The sequence below is a fragment of the Pituophis catenifer genome, unplaced genomic scaffold (genome assembly GCF_029215685.1).
Source record: "Pituophis catenifer annectens isolate HBS135680 unplaced genomic scaffold, rPitCat1.0.hap2 SCAF_2, whole genome shotgun sequence".
Lineage (NCBI taxonomy): Eukaryota > Metazoa > Chordata > Lepidosauria > Squamata > Colubridae > Pituophis > Pituophis catenifer.
Window position 1 is genome coordinate 165959892 of NW_027256882.1, and position 17178 is coordinate 165977069.

The window sequence follows — 17178 nt, forward strand, 5'->3', positions numbered from 1 at the left end:
GTTATAAATAGGATATATCTAAAATATATCCTATATTTTATGTATTATGTAATCCTATATATGTATTATATGTAATACATATATGTAATAAATATTTTTTACTTATTAGATATATGTAATTACATAACCATCCATTAATGGAAAGTCTTAATGATTTTGATTGCCCCACTTTGTACTTTTATTATATATTATACCAGCTGTATAATGTTGTATTTTGGGCTGGTGAGCAGAAATGAACAGTTTGAAAGCATTATTATGGTGATAAAGCATTCTGAGAATTAACTCATAATATTTTAGTAATTCACTTACTGGTCTTTTCTCTTACCACCCATTCTGGGGTTTTTCCCCCCTGATATTCACTGCAGCTACCTTATTATGTAAACTTTTAGTTTAAATGTTTCATAAGGATCTACTGCAGATACTCCCCCCTCCCCCATTTTTTTCCAGTCTTAATGGATAGCTGATGACTTGAAAGCTAAGCACATTCCGACCAGGTTAGCCTTGGAGGGAAATCATCAGGAAATTCCATAGACTAGACTGGATTTTTTTTTTAAAAAAATCACATATTACAAAGCTCTTTTATATAATTGCCAATAAATGGCATGGATATGTCCATGTAGTCACACGAGGATTTTTCACCTAAAGGAATTTTTATTATAAACACAGTAACAGAGCACACAAACATGTTTTTTTTTAACTCTTTATTTTTTTTAAATAAAGTTTTGAATAGCTTGACATGCAACATTTGATGTGATCTGAGCAGACAGGGATAAAATGACAGGATGTCAACAACCATCAAGAAGACAGTTAAACAGGGTTATTGCTGTTTTAAGTGTTTGACAGGAAAGAGGCTTGCAATCCTTTGTAAAAGCCACTTTCCCTGTCTCCCAACCCTGTTTGCCCTATTGACTCAGAAGTGGTGACATTAAGTTAAAGATGTGCAGTGGACTCACTGTTCCCTCAAAATATACACATGGGAGCACAAATGAAAGGCCCCTGAGCCAGCTATCAAGAGATAAAAGGGAACAACTGAAAATATGTTGATAGCAGCCTAATTTTTTTGTTTCACTTTACAGAATCATTAGGCCCCGGTCTGTGCCCCAGATATGCAGTGGTTATGGCTGGTTAGGACTTGCTAGAGAATTTATCCATCAAATCCAACAGGTCTGTTCTGCAAACTGTAACCCTGCCCCTGCAAAAGCAAAACTACTATCTAGTTTCTCCTTTACAGAATGAAATGGGGCCACTTATATTCCTGAGGCCATGTTGCTGGCTCGTAGAGGAGTTATGGTCCCCACGGATAAAGTCCTCACCCATTGGAACCTTCTGTTCCCATTGAGGAAACAATAACTGCTCAGCATAGGCAGCATTCCTAACATTGTATCAACTGAAGGAAATGACTAGCAGGATCTCCTTTCTGTAGAAGACTTTCCAAGGCCATTTCTGAAGTGCCATAGCAACCTACGAAAAATGGGAAATTTAAGTCCATAAGGGCTGAGGCTCAAGCATCATGGGAAACTCCTAAAGGTGAAGCTAGCTGCCAATATTTAATATTCTTTGGGGATTACCCCAAAGGATAAGAACTAGATGTTAAAGCTCTAGGCCTTATCTGAAAGTCAGCTAATACGTACACAATAACAGTTCTAGCCTACCTACTTGGAGGTATTCAACTTCTATTCTTACAGTAAGACCTAAAGATATTGGGGTGGGTGGTGTTCTACTGCAGGTCAAGGGTCATTACGACATGTGGGAGATACCTTATGCCCTTTCTCTTCAGCAAGAATTGTTTGCACATTAGGGGTGCTTCTACATCTAGGTTCTTCCCTGGCAGCCCATCCCTTAAGGCAACTGAGGCAGGAAAGGAGAGGCACAAGTCCTCCTGGAGTAAGGAGCAGGGATCCAAAGAGATAAGGGAATACATTATTCTCTACTTAAGTAAGTAAGACAGAGAAACAGTGAGAGTGAAGCAGCAGCTGATAAATATACAGGACACGGAGAGAGCAGGACACAAGGACAGGGCCAATTGTAGCAGAAGTCAAGGAAAGCCGGCTGCAGCATGCAGGTGTGAGGCTTCCATCCCATTTAGAAACTACAAGATGAGGAAAAGAGGGAAGAGGGAAAAGTCAGTAGAAATGATCTTAATATACAAGCTTCTCTCCAGCTAACTATTAAGGAGGAAGCTTTCTGCATTTAGTTCTGCAATTCACCAATAGTTTTTACAGAGATAAAATTGGTGTTGAATCATTAAGTCCATGGATTTGGTGACAGCCAGCCAGAATACTTACTCCTGGAAGCTCACAAACAGGATTTATGTAGTGAAGGATCAAGGGGGAAAAAAGGACCTACCCTATACCCCTTGTGCAGGACAGAGTTTATTCTGTTTTAGTTAAAAGGTGCCTTAGCAAATCTTGTGAGAAAAATATTTACCCAGTTGGAAGAAGCTGAAGGGCAAATCTGATAGAGTCCTGAGAAAAGGAAATATTATGAGATGCAATAAAAAAAAATTGGTGAGATAGAGAGCATATGATGGACTGTACCTGATGGTGAGTTTAGATGCTCTGACAGGTGGTGATACTAGCTATTAGCTGGCTGCAGTCTCCTGATGAAAGGGAAAGAGCTTGGCTTGCTCATCAGCTTCAACACCACAAGGCAGGTCACTTCTACAGCAGAGGAAAAGGGAACACATGGTATCTCAAACTTTTCCTCCCTGCTAAGTGCTTTCCCCATACTTTTGTATACAAAAAAAATAATAAATGATTTATCCCTGGAAGTAACCACTTTGAAGAAATAAGAAAACTGATTTGAACCAATGGCTAGGCAGTCGTCCTCCATACAGCTTCTCACCTGTTATCATTGATGTCTGTGGCATTTCCTGTGCACCCATCCAGTGGAAGAACAGGGAAAGAAAAAACAGCATTACAATTCAGGGAAGGGCACATGTTGAAGGAGCAAACAGTGCCCTTCATGTGTGTATTTAATTTTGCCTGGAAAGTGCTGCCTCACTGAAACTTAAAACATAAACCTACCAGCACCTCATGCACAAGATAATCAGAAAGGAGACTTATTCTGAAGTATTTTCTACCAAGCTAACCATCTCTCAATTTATTTTCTTTGCTTTCCAGCTTTCCTGTCCCATTTGTTTGTTCTGTGAGACAAAACCCATGCACCACATCCCTGTCTGTAAACCAAGAAATAGTGGGACGTGAGAACAGACTTTCATTATAAAGACACTACCTCCTCACCAAGTGGGTCCTTTAAATGGGGCCAAATGATCTCAAGCTACTGACAGACCCAGTCTAGGCAAACAGAAAAGCAAGAGGCACCCTCCCTTCTCCTTAAGGATGCACTTATTTTTCTTCCCAATATCCTACCATTATCCATATTGAGCTTCTGATAGGAGGTCAGAGGGGCAGTGGAGGAGGTGCTTCCACTGCTAGAAGGTGCATTTGTAAAGCTGCATGAATGGAAAAAGAAAAGGGATATATAAACAGTGAATGGATATTAATAGGTTATGTATGCTAAAAGGACTATAGGTGCCTAGCTGTCTCAGTTCTATTCTACTTTTCTCAGTGCTGAAGCGTAGAGCTGAGGGGAACTTCTAGGGATCAGTGTGCTTTAATAGAACAGAGAACCCTGAAGCCAAATATGACGTTAAAAGCTGGGAAGAGAAGATCTGTGTGTCAAAATTATTTTAAAAAGCCTTTTCAAGTAAAAATGTGTAGGAAATAGATGACTATTAAGATCTTGTATTCAAATTACTAAATGTACTAAATTCCAGGGGAGAGTATTTAATCTGAAGAGGTCAAGTTTGGGAAATAGTCATCCCATTAAATCCTCAATGTGGATGAACTTGTTCCCGATTCTCCAAATTAAATCTTGTACCTTTGAATGACAGCCAAACTTACCAGTCTTTTTTTTTAAAAAAAGTTTTGTTTTTAATGCCAGTTATTTTTTCCCCCTGTGCATTTGTGAAGACTGCAATGATCTGGTGAGTAATTTATATCTCCAGCTCAACTTGATATATCCTAGATTATATTTTTAAAAGTAGGTTAGACCAGCCAGCACATAAGCAAATACAAATTCATTCTTCTGGCATGGCTTCTTCTCCACATGATAATATATAGTGGATCTTGCACATTCAAATTATTTTAGAATTCCAGAGTCCAGATCCAAAAATAAAATTATAGTTGGCCTAGGCCTACTCTTTGCAATCAACCAATAACTAAGACATGACATTATTTAAATCAGATTTTATGTAAGCCAAATGCAATGATGACATATTCAACTTTGATTTATGGAGCAAAATGTTCTTCAGATCACCTCCTGAAAAACTGATAGATTCATCTAGGAAGCTTGCTTAAGCCAACCACAGCTTAAGCCAATCATAGTTTGCACAATTTAACAGAAATAGAAGTCAAATATACTCACTAGCTGTCAGGCACAGTGCCGCCAGAATTCAGGTAGGCATTTTGATAATTCTGGAAGAGGCTATTGGTGTAGCTGATGCAATCAGAATTACGGACACCGTAAGGATTGGTTGGAGATGAAGCTGGATAGTGCCCTGGTCGCACTGGTTTTGCTGCAAGAGGAAACAAATGTTAGATTTGGTTGGATAAACCATGCAGTATTTCCTTGGAAGAGTAAAGGACAATCTGAACAAGGGAAAAATCTGAAAGATACTCATAAGGATTATAAAATTGTATGTTTATGACTTTTCTTCACAAAGCAAAACTCAAGAGCAAAACCAACAAAATAAATAATTCAATAAATCTAAAGAAAAGCTTTCTGAAATAAATGACTATCCATTATAATAAAGGATGTACAGTCACTGTGTGTATGTGTACGCACACACCATTAATTCATGGAGCTAAGATTTTCAGGATCTGAGTTCTATTTCTCCACCCCACTGGAAGAGTTTTACTCCCTTCCATGCATAGAAGGGTGCTATTGAATTGGGCTGCAGGAACGGAGCTGGGATTTTTGGGATCTGAGCTCCATTTCTGCTGGAGAAGTTCCCCTCCCCTTGGCAGGTAGGTCTTTTGCTCTCAAAGGTCTGCCTGAAGGTTGTAGATATGGGGGGTGGGGGGAATGGAATCTCGGCTCTGTGCAGAATTGAGATTCCCCCCTGGCTGGCAATCCTTTTGCTCTCAAAAAGCTTTCTGCATGGAAGGAATCTCAACTCTGTGGTAAGTGGTAGCAGCCTGCAATCTTCCCTGCCAGCTTCTACACGGATTCCCCACAATTTGCAAGATTGCAATTTGTGATCACATGAACATGGGGCGCTTGGCAATTAGTTGTAAGTGCAAACAAGTTCCCAAGCACCCAGATTATGATCACATGATTGTGGGGTCTGTATGTGTGATGCTTCACAACACCCAGTTTACGAACTGTAAAGCATTCTTCCCAACGTCATGGTACCTTCAAATGATCATTAAATGAATGAGGACCACTTGTAAAAGTTGAGGACTACTTGTAAAATTTTAAGGATCGTGTGCCTATAGCAGAAACTTCTGTGGAAAATGATAGGTTGCTTTAACAAAATTTCAGATTGGTGCAGCAGTGACACTCCCCATCTTCCAAACTACCTTTGCTGAATTGAATCGAAAGTATGGCACAGCATTACATACACATTCAGCCAAGTAGAAATGATATTTGCTTCTTTCTAGAACACATATCAACAATATACCTGCTACCAGTGAGAACTGTCTCCATGCTCACCAGGAATGGACCCCTAAACTACAGAATTTGTTTGCTTACCAATCTGTGCAGAGTGGTTGCGCTTCATGCTGTTTTTGTAGCGCACTGCTTCCTTGATGCGGTCTACTTCCTGCTGGTAGCGGCGCTTGTCTTTCATTGCCCCTTCCTTGGCTTCCTTCAGTGCACCCTCCAGGGCCTTAACTCTCTCAGCCGTAGCCCGAAGACGTTTCTCCAGTTTAGGAAGCTCACAACGCAGATCTGCATTGTCACGAACCAGCTGGGCCCCAAGTTAACAAGAAAGGGAAAGAAGAGTAATGGAGGTGAAGTGGACGAGGTAGGCACAACTCCATCCCCCAAGACCTGAAATATTCGCCTCCGGTCCCAAGATGGTTCTGCCCTGCTTTCTCACATTCTGCACTTTCTAGAAAAACACACAGTATCTGCTAATTCTACCCAATCTGAACTACCTGGAAATCTCACACCTCAGAAGTGTTTTTTTTTTTCTTAGAAGGGAACTACTACATTGCTTCTTATCCCCTTGCATCATAGATTTTGTAGGAATGTTTGAATATGCCCCTCAGGGCAAAATATGAAGGGCATATTCAAAGCCAACATCTCAATTTGCAAGAACAAGCTTTAGGTTCATTCTTGCCCTACTTCTGAGCGCCATGATGGAAAAATCCTGTGGAGCTGGTCTTGAGGAATGCTTGAGTGAAAAGTAGCAGAGCTGGGGGGGGGGCTTTCAAAATTCACGCAAAAAGAACATTTTAAACATAATCGGCCACTGCTCCAGGTTATAATGAAATGGAGAAAAATAACCCAAATACCACACCAACTGAAGTTCTCTCTGTTGCACATCTATTAAAAGCAACCTATAGTTGACACAGATGCTGGTGATAAGTCACTGTCCTTTATAGGTGACACCCATCCCTTGTTCCCATTAAGCAGGCCCCAAGTGCTACAGATCCAAGCCATGCACCATGCTGGGGTGGGAACATTTTATGAAATGCAAGGTTGGGAGATAAAAGGCCAAGGACTCACAATGATCCATTTAACTCTCACCATATGTAAGCTTGAATTAAACACCAGGTGGCTAAGCAACATGAGGTGACAGCTTAATGGCGTGAGATGAACAATTATTCAAGGGGCAGCCAGCAGCACAATAGGAATTGGCAGGAAAACTACTGGGCAGCCCAGCCTCCAAGGGAGGGAGAGAAAATGTTTGAGATAATAACATTTAGTTCCCATATCCGGAGATCGATATCAAACCAGAATGGGGGTGAAGCATATAGTGAGAATTTATGAACCATGTTTTTTCCAGATAACTGTAGGGCAATCTTCTGTAATTTGATATCTGCTAGATGTGTTGGACTTCAATTTCCATCAATTTTAGTTGTTACTAAGGAGGCTATACGGCCTCAAACTGGGAAATTATCTGGAATTCATCTAATTATTTTGATGTTTATTTGTATCTACTTAATGTTGTAGTGGAAGAAAGAGCATTGCTGTTGAGATTTTAGTGTGGAACAGCTAAGCTTTAACTTTTCTTTTTCTTTTTGTGACAGATGTTTTGTAGGACAATTTGGTCAGAGAATGGATAGTTCTCCACATACATGAAGCTGCTGAGAATGAGGCCTTTGTACAGACATGAAGGCCACAATGGTAGTGGTTGCCATGGCAGCAAATTATGACCTAATGCAAAAGGGTCATTAGGGGGATGGAGTTGCCATGGCAGTGGAATGGTAAAAGGCGCACCTGACCTTTCCACCCAATCAGTGTCCTCCCCCCCACCCCCAAATAAATATCTGTACTCCCAATTTGGTCACCAAGTGCAAACATTTCCTGCCCAGCCCAACAGGCAGAGGAAGATGTGAGAGTGGCTGTACAGTACCTTGGAGACCCAGCGATCCAGCTAGGGTACAGCAGCAATGGGAAAAGGGGGATACAGACATGACTCAGCACACCAGCAGAGTCCCCAATTAAACCCTGCTCTGGAAACCCAGAGAGAAAGAAGTTACACCCCAGCAATGTCTATTGCTTCTGGCTGCTGGTATCCGAGTAGTACCTTCCTTTACTGATCTGAAAATAGGGAAAATTCTCTCTTTTGAGCATGAGATGTGGCAGAAGCATCTTTCTACCATCTTACTCAGCTAAAGTAAGCAGAGACAATTGGAGGAGGAAGGAGAACAGAACAAGGGTAATGGAAATCATATGTGATGACTGTGAGAAGCAATGCAGAGAATGGATATAAGCAAATACCTACCAACATTCTAAGTAGACATCGTCCCTTGCTACTTTGCCACCTTGTCTTAATTTACTCACTTCAATAAATATATGATTTTATAAGGGAATGAAAGGCCTTAGTCTGAAATGCAAATCCATCTCACTTCTTTCTAGTTCCTGCTATTTTCATTCCATTCATTGTTTGAAACTTTCCAAGACCTGCTACAAAATCTCACCAAATTGCACTTGGAAACAAGTGTGACATTTTCAATTAAAGCTGCCACGGTTTCATAGCAAATATTGTTGGGAAGGGAAAAGGAACCAGAAGGGAGAGGTGCTGAAGTACCAATACGACTGGAAGCAGAATTTGAAAGCCAGGATAAGAGAGCTGGGTAATTCCTGCTGAGCCAGATGGTAGGGAGTGTTTTCTGTATTGTACCAGAAGACATAATTCCCACGGGACAAAAATGGTAATTTATCATGATCAAAGCTAAGCAGGGAAAGAGCTGTTCTTTAGTCTGCTATTGGGGAGTACACGTTATTTGTGGATGCACCTTTTACTTTGCATGCAGAAAATCCAAATTGAGACCCTGGCATCTCAGTAAACAAGGTTGCAGATGATGATGAGAGCTCCAAGTCTGAAGCAGACAAAGAGGAAACAGTTATTAGGAGGCCATAGAACCTCCCCAGAGAACTGAGCTTTGCTAGGGCAGAACCTGAAATGGATCCCATTTCTCCCAACTTCTTCAAATCCTAAAGAAGATTCACTGACTCCCGCAATACCATGCTGCAGTGCACTTGGTATGAAAGAACAGAGAACTAAGCCCAGCAAGTGTGTGAGGTCCTGAGGCCAGGCTTCTTAGGTGTAACATGCATTGATGAATCCAGTAGAAAGACCCACTGAAACATCTTCAAATACCTGCCTTGTTGTTGCCTTATGTCCCCAAATTCTCAATGCTTTGATTACATGTGCCATGTATTATAACTGTCTCACTTTTATATGATCTGTACATCTTGTTTTTGATTTATGACTGAATTTGGAACACACTATTGCCTGCTGCCAACTCCTTTTGTATGATGGCTGTATTTGTTTTTGACCGCAACTAACTCAATAGATCAATGATTGGACTTACTAAAAAGGCAAACTTCATGAGCTCGTCCTTCAGCTGCATATTCCTCAGGTTTTCTGCCTCCATCTAAATAAATATTTCTCAAGTGTTTCATCACTCACAACTCTTCAGTTAAAAAAAAAAAAGGATACATAATTATTTGAGAATGATTCCTTCAGTCTGGAATCTTCCTTGTTGCTACAACAAATTTCTGGATAGCTTTTCTTATCCTTTTTACTTTATTAATTTGAAACTATCACAAGATGCAAATTGTGCCACAAAACATCTATCTAAAAAAAAAAACCCACCATTTTTCAAGGAGTTATTTCAGGATGTAGTTAAACTTACAAAACCGCTTCAAAATGTCCACTATTTGGAAAGGCAATTAAGAAGGGGAGATGAATACTCAAGTAGTTTGTGATTTTTTTTTAACATGCGTCCGTCTACCACTCAAGCCACTTCTAAGGCCAAGAGAAGGAGGCTGAAATTTCAAAGAAGGAAAACCTGTACTAAGTACATTATTTAAAAACCACTTCAGTTGCCTCCCCTGAAAGGCAAAATAAACAATGTTTTATCAGCAAAGCAAAGCTCTGGAAGCAGTGCATCTCCCTTCTGGGAATGAAAGGTTTGGCCTTTAGTTCTTTTAAATTTTGTTGTTATTGTTGCTCTTGTTCTTCTGATCTGTTTCTTGGTGGAGACATTGGTCTGAATTATTTCCTTTTTCCGAAACAATCCTACATTCTTCCTCAAGCTGGGTTTACTCCAGTGGTGAAATCCAATTTTTTTTTACTAACAGTTCTGTGGGCGTGGCATGGCGTGGCTTGGTGGGCATGGCAGGGGAAAGATACTGCAAAATCTCCATTCCCACCCCACTCCAGGGGAAGCATGCTGCAAAATCCTCATTCCCTCCCCACTCCTGGGGGAAGGATATTGCAAAATCTCCATTCCGACCCCACTCTGGGGCCAGCCAGAAGTAGTATTTGCTAGTTCTCCGAACTGCTCAAAATTTCTGCTACCAGTTCTCCAGAACCTGCTGGATTTCACCCCTGGTTTACTCCCAGTTCAATGGATATAACAGCACAATTGCAATCATACATATTGCTTCTGCCTTTTAATTTAAGACTGCACCCCTATAGATTTTGCAAGAACATCATAAGGTTGATAAAAGTGCTCTCCCCTCGGGATGTTTTAGAATTTTGACCTATATGGGAGGAAGGTCAGGAATTTACACAGCTAGTCCTTTACTTACAACGGTTCATTTAGTGACCATTCAAAGTTACAACAGCCCTGAAGAAAATGACTTTTGACCATTTTTCACAACCCCTGCTGCATCCCAATGGCCATGTGATCAAAATTCAGACGCTTGGCAACTGGTTCTTATTTATGACGGTTGCAGTGTCCTGGGATCATATGATCACCTTTTGCGACCTTCTGACAAGCAAAGTCAGTGGGGAAGCTAGATTCACTTAACAACTGTGTTACTAACAACTGCAGTAATTCACTTAACAACTGTGGCGAGAAAGGTTGTAAAATGGGGCAAAATTCACTTAACAAATATCTCACTTAGTAACAGAAATGTTGGGCTCAGTTGTGGTTTTAAGTCAAGGACTACATGTAACTGCCAGATTCCAATAGCTCCTACTCTCTTTACTGCATTCTTATAGCTGGTATTTAAAAAGTCTCCCTATTGTTCATAATGGAAGACATACAACTCTCTTTTTTCTTTCCATTCCACCTCATGATCTCTGAAAGCAAAAGTAATCAACAAAAGAGCTTGAGGCTGGGACTTTATAAACCCTGTATCGTAAAGTGTTTTCACCTGGTATGTATTTTCAAAATTCATAGGACACCTTTTAGATCTACTTCCTCCCTCTACAGATAATACATGAATAAATAAATAAACAAGATGATAATTTGCTGCATCTGGCAAAAGTCCCATCAATGATGTCACTTAGGTAAAGGTACAGATGGACAGTATAGTATATAAATTAAATAAATAAATATAAATAAATAAAATAAATGATATGTTCAGCTTGTTATCACTGATCACATGGTAAGGAAATGGCGAGCAATAAGCCCTAACTATCAAAAAGATAATTGTAGGGGAGAGTATCTATTGTTTCGGAAGGGAAATAGTGGAGTGCCTTATGGATCTTACAGTTTTTGGCTGGATTCACACAATGCACTGATTCAGAACCACAAATCAACCAAACATCTTAGTGTACTGTCTTGTGTGGAATTAGCCAGGGTGATTTATTGATTTCCTATTTTTTTTACAATGCTATATTTCATGTTTCTGTACATAAGCATAATTTATCTAAACATAAACATACATTTTTGATTCCCTAAAATCCATGGAACTACATGCTATAATCCCTGTGAATTGCTACACACTCAGAAATACACCCTCATGTGGGGGGTAATAAAAGAAATGAGCATGCAACTCTTCTCTCTTAAACTCCCAAACCATTCTCTGTCTGATCTATAGGATTGGTTTGCCAAATAATCAAGGACACTGATACAGTACGAAGGGCAAATTATTATGGATTAGCAGAAAACAGGAGACAGCTCAGCACTAGCCAAGACTTTGTGATGAGTTTTGGGATCAATAAGCACTAAATCTGGTGTTAGAAAAAGTGATTCTATTTTGATGAGAAAGTAGGAAGAAGAAACCTGTTGCCTTCTAAATTTGATGAACCATATTTTCTAGCCAGCTTTGCAGCCTGATCAAAGCTGACCACTTTTTTACCCAGTTTGATGCAGTAGTTAAGGCACCAGATTAGAAACCAGGAGACAGTGAATTCTAGTCTTGCCTTAGATATGAAAGCTGGCTGGGTGACTTTAGGGTAGTCACTCTTTTCTCAGTCCAACCCATTTCACAGGGTTATTGTGGGGACACGAGGAGGAAGGAGTATTAGGTATGTTCACCACCTTGAATTGTTTATAAAAATGATAAAGGTGGGAAATAAATAAATAAATAAATTCCAGGAGTTATCATTCAGCAATATCTATCAGGCTCACCAATTCCCCACCCTGATTTAAGCAAACTTAATATTAAATGAGAGCAGATATGTGCAGGAGTTTTATTATAGAAAGAGTCAGAGAGTAGGCCTGGGCAATATATTGATCTTGCATTATGTGAATTTCAAAGCAAGCGAAGAACATGTCTGTGTACAGATTTGTGCCAAATGAGTCCTAGGTGAATGAAAAAATTTGAGAGCACATCCAGATGGCCTTATGAACATTCAATGCTGCTACAATACATGGTGACTGCAGAATGGAGACAGAGAAAAAGATTCCCATCCAATTGACTAACTACTGTATAAGGAGCGAAAATAGCCCTGAATTCACTAGCTGTCCTTCTTCTCTCCATCTGCTCCATCCCTCTTTGTGGTTGCTTGGCTCTCATTCAGCTACTTACTCACCTGTTTGTGAACTTTTGTAAGCTGTTCCAGGTTGTTCTCAAGAAAGGAAATCTTCTGTTTCTGGGAATGAGCCCCCCCACTGTCCTCGGGTTCCAACTCCGCACTCTGGAAAGAAGGAGCAAGAAGATATTTATCTCTGCAGCAGTGAAGCAGATGGGAACAGAGGAAGATCCTGTGAGATAGAACAGCAATGACACCAGCAGTGCAAAGCCCAAATAAAACTATATGGATCGGTCCACACTAAAATTTATTCTTTAGTTGCCTCCTTACAAAGAACTGTAATTCCAAGTGTGAAATGTGCATCATACAGATAAGGAATGGCAAGAATGGGTTCCAGAATTGGGAATGACTGTGAATTTAATGTAACCTCACTGAGAACCGTTCAATAGAACCATTTTCTGCCTTAATTTGAGCAAAAATTCAAAACTACTATGTGGGGAAATTAGAAGAAAGTGAATTTCCTTTACAATGGAAAGAACATAACTGACTTGCACAATGGGCTTCCTAAGATTGGGTAAGGCTCCAAACATATCACCCTACTACCTAATTTTGTTGTTATTAGTGGATCAGAGGATTTTCAAGAATGTAGCTTATTATTCTAGCTAATGTAGAATAATAGCTAAAAAACATGGTACATCAATATAGATTTGCTTTCACATCACATCCCACCCTTGCAATTACTTCAGGTTGTGGCTTTAGGCAAATACAATATCTCACACCTTATCTTCTCACTCCAACCTGCAATTTGGGGACAGAATTGCTAATCTCCACCTTAAAGAGATTTTTTATAAAGATACATTTCAAAAATAAAGCGTTTCAAAGATTCACAAGTTTTCGATGTGTTTCAAGAGCTACCTACTTTCTTAACTCGAGTCGTGACGTCTTGAACGAACAGCTTGCGAAGGTTGTGGAGGGTCTGGAGTTCACGGGCCTAGAAAGGGCATAGAAAAGAAAGCTGAGATAACATGTTTTAGTCTCCCCGTTCACTTCCTTTGGTTCTATTCACAAAACTCATTTAACTGGGTCACAGAAGGGGAGCATATTATGTAAACCCTTTAAACTACATTAGTCACTTGCTTAACCAAATCTAGTCAGATTTAGCCCCAGACAGTTAAACTGCTGTTCTCTGTGGATAAAATCAGCTAATGTGCAAACTACTTATGAGGTAATTAGTTGTTTTACAAGGATAATAGATAATTCTAAAGAGACTCTGAAAATGGGGTGAATCTGTCTGTGTTCCTTAGCAGTTTTAACTGCCCTCAAACATAGCCCCACAAGGAGGGCAAAAGATGGCAGAAACAGATTAGTAGTGAGTAAGCTCTCCCTCCAAATCTTTCTGCAGTAGTGACAATCACAATCATACCACTTTAATTTTTTTAAAAAATACTTCACCGGGAAGGGGAATGGAATAAAAAAGGCCACAAGAGGAAAAAAAGGGACAATCTTTCAGGTTTCTTTACAACAGCTGGGAGCCCTAAAAAGTGGCCATCATATAACAAGAGTCCTCCTTGTACCCGATGCTGCTGTCACAGATGTGAGTCTATTCACTAGGAATGAGAGAATACTGCCTTTCAGGATGCTTACAACGGTCTCCTCCAGCCCCTTGAGGTCTTGCTTGGACTGCTCGTGGCGCTCGTAGAGAAATCTGTGAAGCAAAAAGAGCATGTGGGGCAAAGGCACCATGGGAAAAGTGTTCTCAGAAGAATTTATTTGTCCTCGCTAAAGCATAACTCTGGTAGCACAGGCAGGTGCTGTCTGTTCCCTTATGTTTTAGAATCCTGCATATGGTCAAGATTAGAGGCAGTCATAGATATGCAGGATGGGCAGGCTTCAAAGGAATGTCATTTGGTGGGCCCAGAAAGTGAGCCTTTTCTGAAGTAGCATCTGCCTGATGGAGAGCAGGATGTTCTCAATCTTTCAGGTCTTTTGTAGAGACCTGGCTTTATGCCCAGACTGGGGGTCCTGGAGAAGTGAAGGGACCTATCTCCTAGCTATGTTAATGACAGTGGACTGCAATACTTCCTTTCATTCTTGTACTTGTTTTTATTTTTATTTTGACATTGTTCGCCGCCCAGTCACTTATTGAGATGGGCAGCTATACAACCTGATTTTTTAAAAAAATAATGGCTAAATTAATTTTCACCTTCTGAGCTTTTACAATCTTTTACAACTTTTACCAGGGTTAGGGTTCTTTTCCTCATTGCTTTTTTGAGTGACATGCCTACATATTCCAGAATGTAGGTGCATACAGAACCGAAGATGATTGAACTAGGACAAAAACATGACTTGATACAATCACTCCCCAGATGCCTAATCATCTTGTCTTCTGCCCTTCGAAAAATTGTCACAATTAGTGGCAATTTTTGGAGGGCTCTATGGATTCCATTCCAGACTTACCACATGACCATGGGCCTTAGATTGTGTATGCCTGTTTTATAAAATCTTAGGACACAGTTTTTTTGTTGAAGTTGGGTAGTGAGTAGCCGAATTCAACTGCATGTATGTGTGAGACTAGGCAGATTTGGTGGCAGAGAAAAACGAAGTACTGTAACTGAGGGGGAATGGTTCACCGATCCCTTCCAGATAACTCCATTGCAGATGAATATAAATAATCTCTTAGAGTTGGGGACTGAGCACCATCTGTTTTGACCCAATCTGTAAAATGTTCTAGAGCTATTCTACGTTAGGAAAAGAAGAAACCCCATATGGGTCATCATAGAAGCAGTGAAGAAGGAAGTGAGACACAGCAGGATTCAAAAAATTCTTTTTTGGAGAGGAAGGAAACAGGAAATGTTCAAAGCTTTAGAACAGGGGCGTCAAACTTAAGACCCATGGGCTGAATTCGGCCTACGGGGTGCTTAGATCTGGCCCACAGGGTCGCTATGGAAACAGTGAAGGACTGGCCCACAGTGCCTTTGCCAGCAAAAACGGAGCTCGGGAGGGACACGCGCAGTCACCCTGAACTGCGTTTTCATTGTCAGAGGGCGGCAGGAGGCTGTCGCAGCTGAAAATGGAGTTTGTAAGCCCGTTTTCGCTGGCAGAGCGCTTGGGCCACCACAGACACCCCTGACATGAGTAATGTCAAGCTGGCCATGCCCATCCTGGCCCCCCAAGGTCAAACACAACCTTGATGCGGCCCTGAATGAAATCGAGTTTGACACCCCTGCTTTAGAAATATGAAATAGGACCCAGTTATGACATTTCCTTGTAAAGGATCAAATTCAATTTAGGATCATCTTTTGGGGTGAATCTGGTATATGTTTTTAACCAAATATATTTAAATTATTAAATCTGCCCTCATCCCAATTGAGTTATAGTTCCTTCCCCCCCCACTCACTACATGGGTTTAATGTACTTCAGCTTTTCCCAGCTGATGCCTGCTGGCATCAAATCCCAGAATTCATCAGGACCAAACACATTTTGTTTGAGAGTGGGACTAATTCTTAAACACAGGGATGAAGAAAGACAGCTGAAAATGTCTGAGGAAAGGAAGAGTTCTCACGTCAGTTCCTGAAGCTTTTGTGTTTTCTCTTGCTCCTCATTCTTGAGTTTCTCATAGTCAGCACGAAGTTTCTCCAGTTCAAGTTCTAACTTCTGGTTTAAGCTGGACAGGAAAGAATGTATGGAGAAATATGCTATTGTTGGGATGGTAAGCTAATTATCATAGTTATTCAGCAGCCTTTCAATTTAGCATAAATTCAGCAAAAGATCTCAATGCTAAAGGCTCAAAATATGGAGACTAAAAAGCCAAAGCCTCTGATGCTTTTCAGGACAATGTACTGTATAAAAGAGGAATTTGAGTCAACCATCTTTTAAACCTTTCCATCACAACCATCTACTAGTTTTAGGTTTAGCATTGCTGTAAATGGATTTTTAATTGCAGCAATCCAGCCTAAGGAATTTTTATTAGGGGAAGTTCTATTGAATGAACTTCAGTTCTCAGGAAGGAATTACTGGCCTTAAATTAGTTTCAGTTCACAGTGTCTCAGGGGTCTTAACTACCAGTCTATAAATCCTATTGATTATACACAAATTAAAGGATACCAGACAACTGAATTTATGTCACACAAGAGATATGGGTATACAGTAGTCAACAACTCTAGCTACACTACATTGCCATTACTTCTAGAATTAATTAACATGAGTTTTCTCCTATTTGGTTCCTCCAGACTTATTAAGAAAGACTATAAATCTCAAATTGTTAGTAAGCACGCTGATTAAGAATTCTGGGAGTTGTAGTCCTAACACAGCTGGAGTGTGCGAGGTTGGTGATGGATGATTTACCCTTACCCCCTTCTTCCATCTTTGCTCCTAATTTCTTTTCTACACATGTTCATAAATGGTTGTCGCTTATTTTATTCTTTTCACATTAGTCCTGCCTTGTAAACCTTATACAATTTTCTGCTGAGACTCTGCCATCAGTCTCTTGAAACTGATTAGGTCAGGCCCTGCCAAAAAAAACCCCACCAGCTTCTCATCTCCAACATAACCTATCTTATAATGAGAATCTCTCTCTTTTCCGTCAGAACAACTTGCCCCAGCCTAAAAATGACTCACTCTTTAAGCTCATCAATTATTTTCTGCTTCTGGTTGATCTCATCACGTAGGCGTGCCAACTGCTTGTGGTGAGCTTCGCGGTGACTCTCTAGCTGCACTTCCAAGGCCTTCTGTAGGAAAAGAAAGCAGTTCAGAAGTGTAGATAGCAGTGCTGGGGGCCCTCATAA

At 40.3% G+C, this 17178-nt stretch overlaps 1 protein-coding gene across 1 annotated transcript in view; it reads right to left on the reverse strand.

Moving 5' to 3' along the window:
* Nucleotides 1–2581: 2581 nt before the first annotated feature.
* Nucleotides 2582–17178, reverse strand: part of KIF5A (kinesin family member 5A) — a 60703-nt gene continuing 46106 nt past the window's right edge. The window contains exons 19-29 of the mRNA XM_070934982.1: nucleotides 17012–17121; nucleotides 15957–16058; nucleotides 14039–14099; nucleotides 13314–13385; nucleotides 12455–12559; nucleotides 7589–7609; nucleotides 5758–5974; nucleotides 4429–4579; nucleotides 3372–3454; nucleotides 2845–2872; nucleotides 2582–2660 (exon numbers count right to left, since the gene is read on the reverse strand). Coding sequence (XP_070791083.1) covers nucleotides 2582–2660; nucleotides 2845–2872; nucleotides 3372–3454; nucleotides 4429–4579; nucleotides 5758–5974; nucleotides 7589–7609; nucleotides 12455–12559; nucleotides 13314–13385; nucleotides 14039–14099; nucleotides 15957–16058; nucleotides 17012–17121 — 1029 coding nt within the window. The remainder of the gene's footprint in view (nucleotides 2661–2844; nucleotides 2873–3371; nucleotides 3455–4428; nucleotides 4580–5757; nucleotides 5975–7588; nucleotides 7610–12454; nucleotides 12560–13313; nucleotides 13386–14038; nucleotides 14100–15956; nucleotides 16059–17011; nucleotides 17122–17178) is intronic.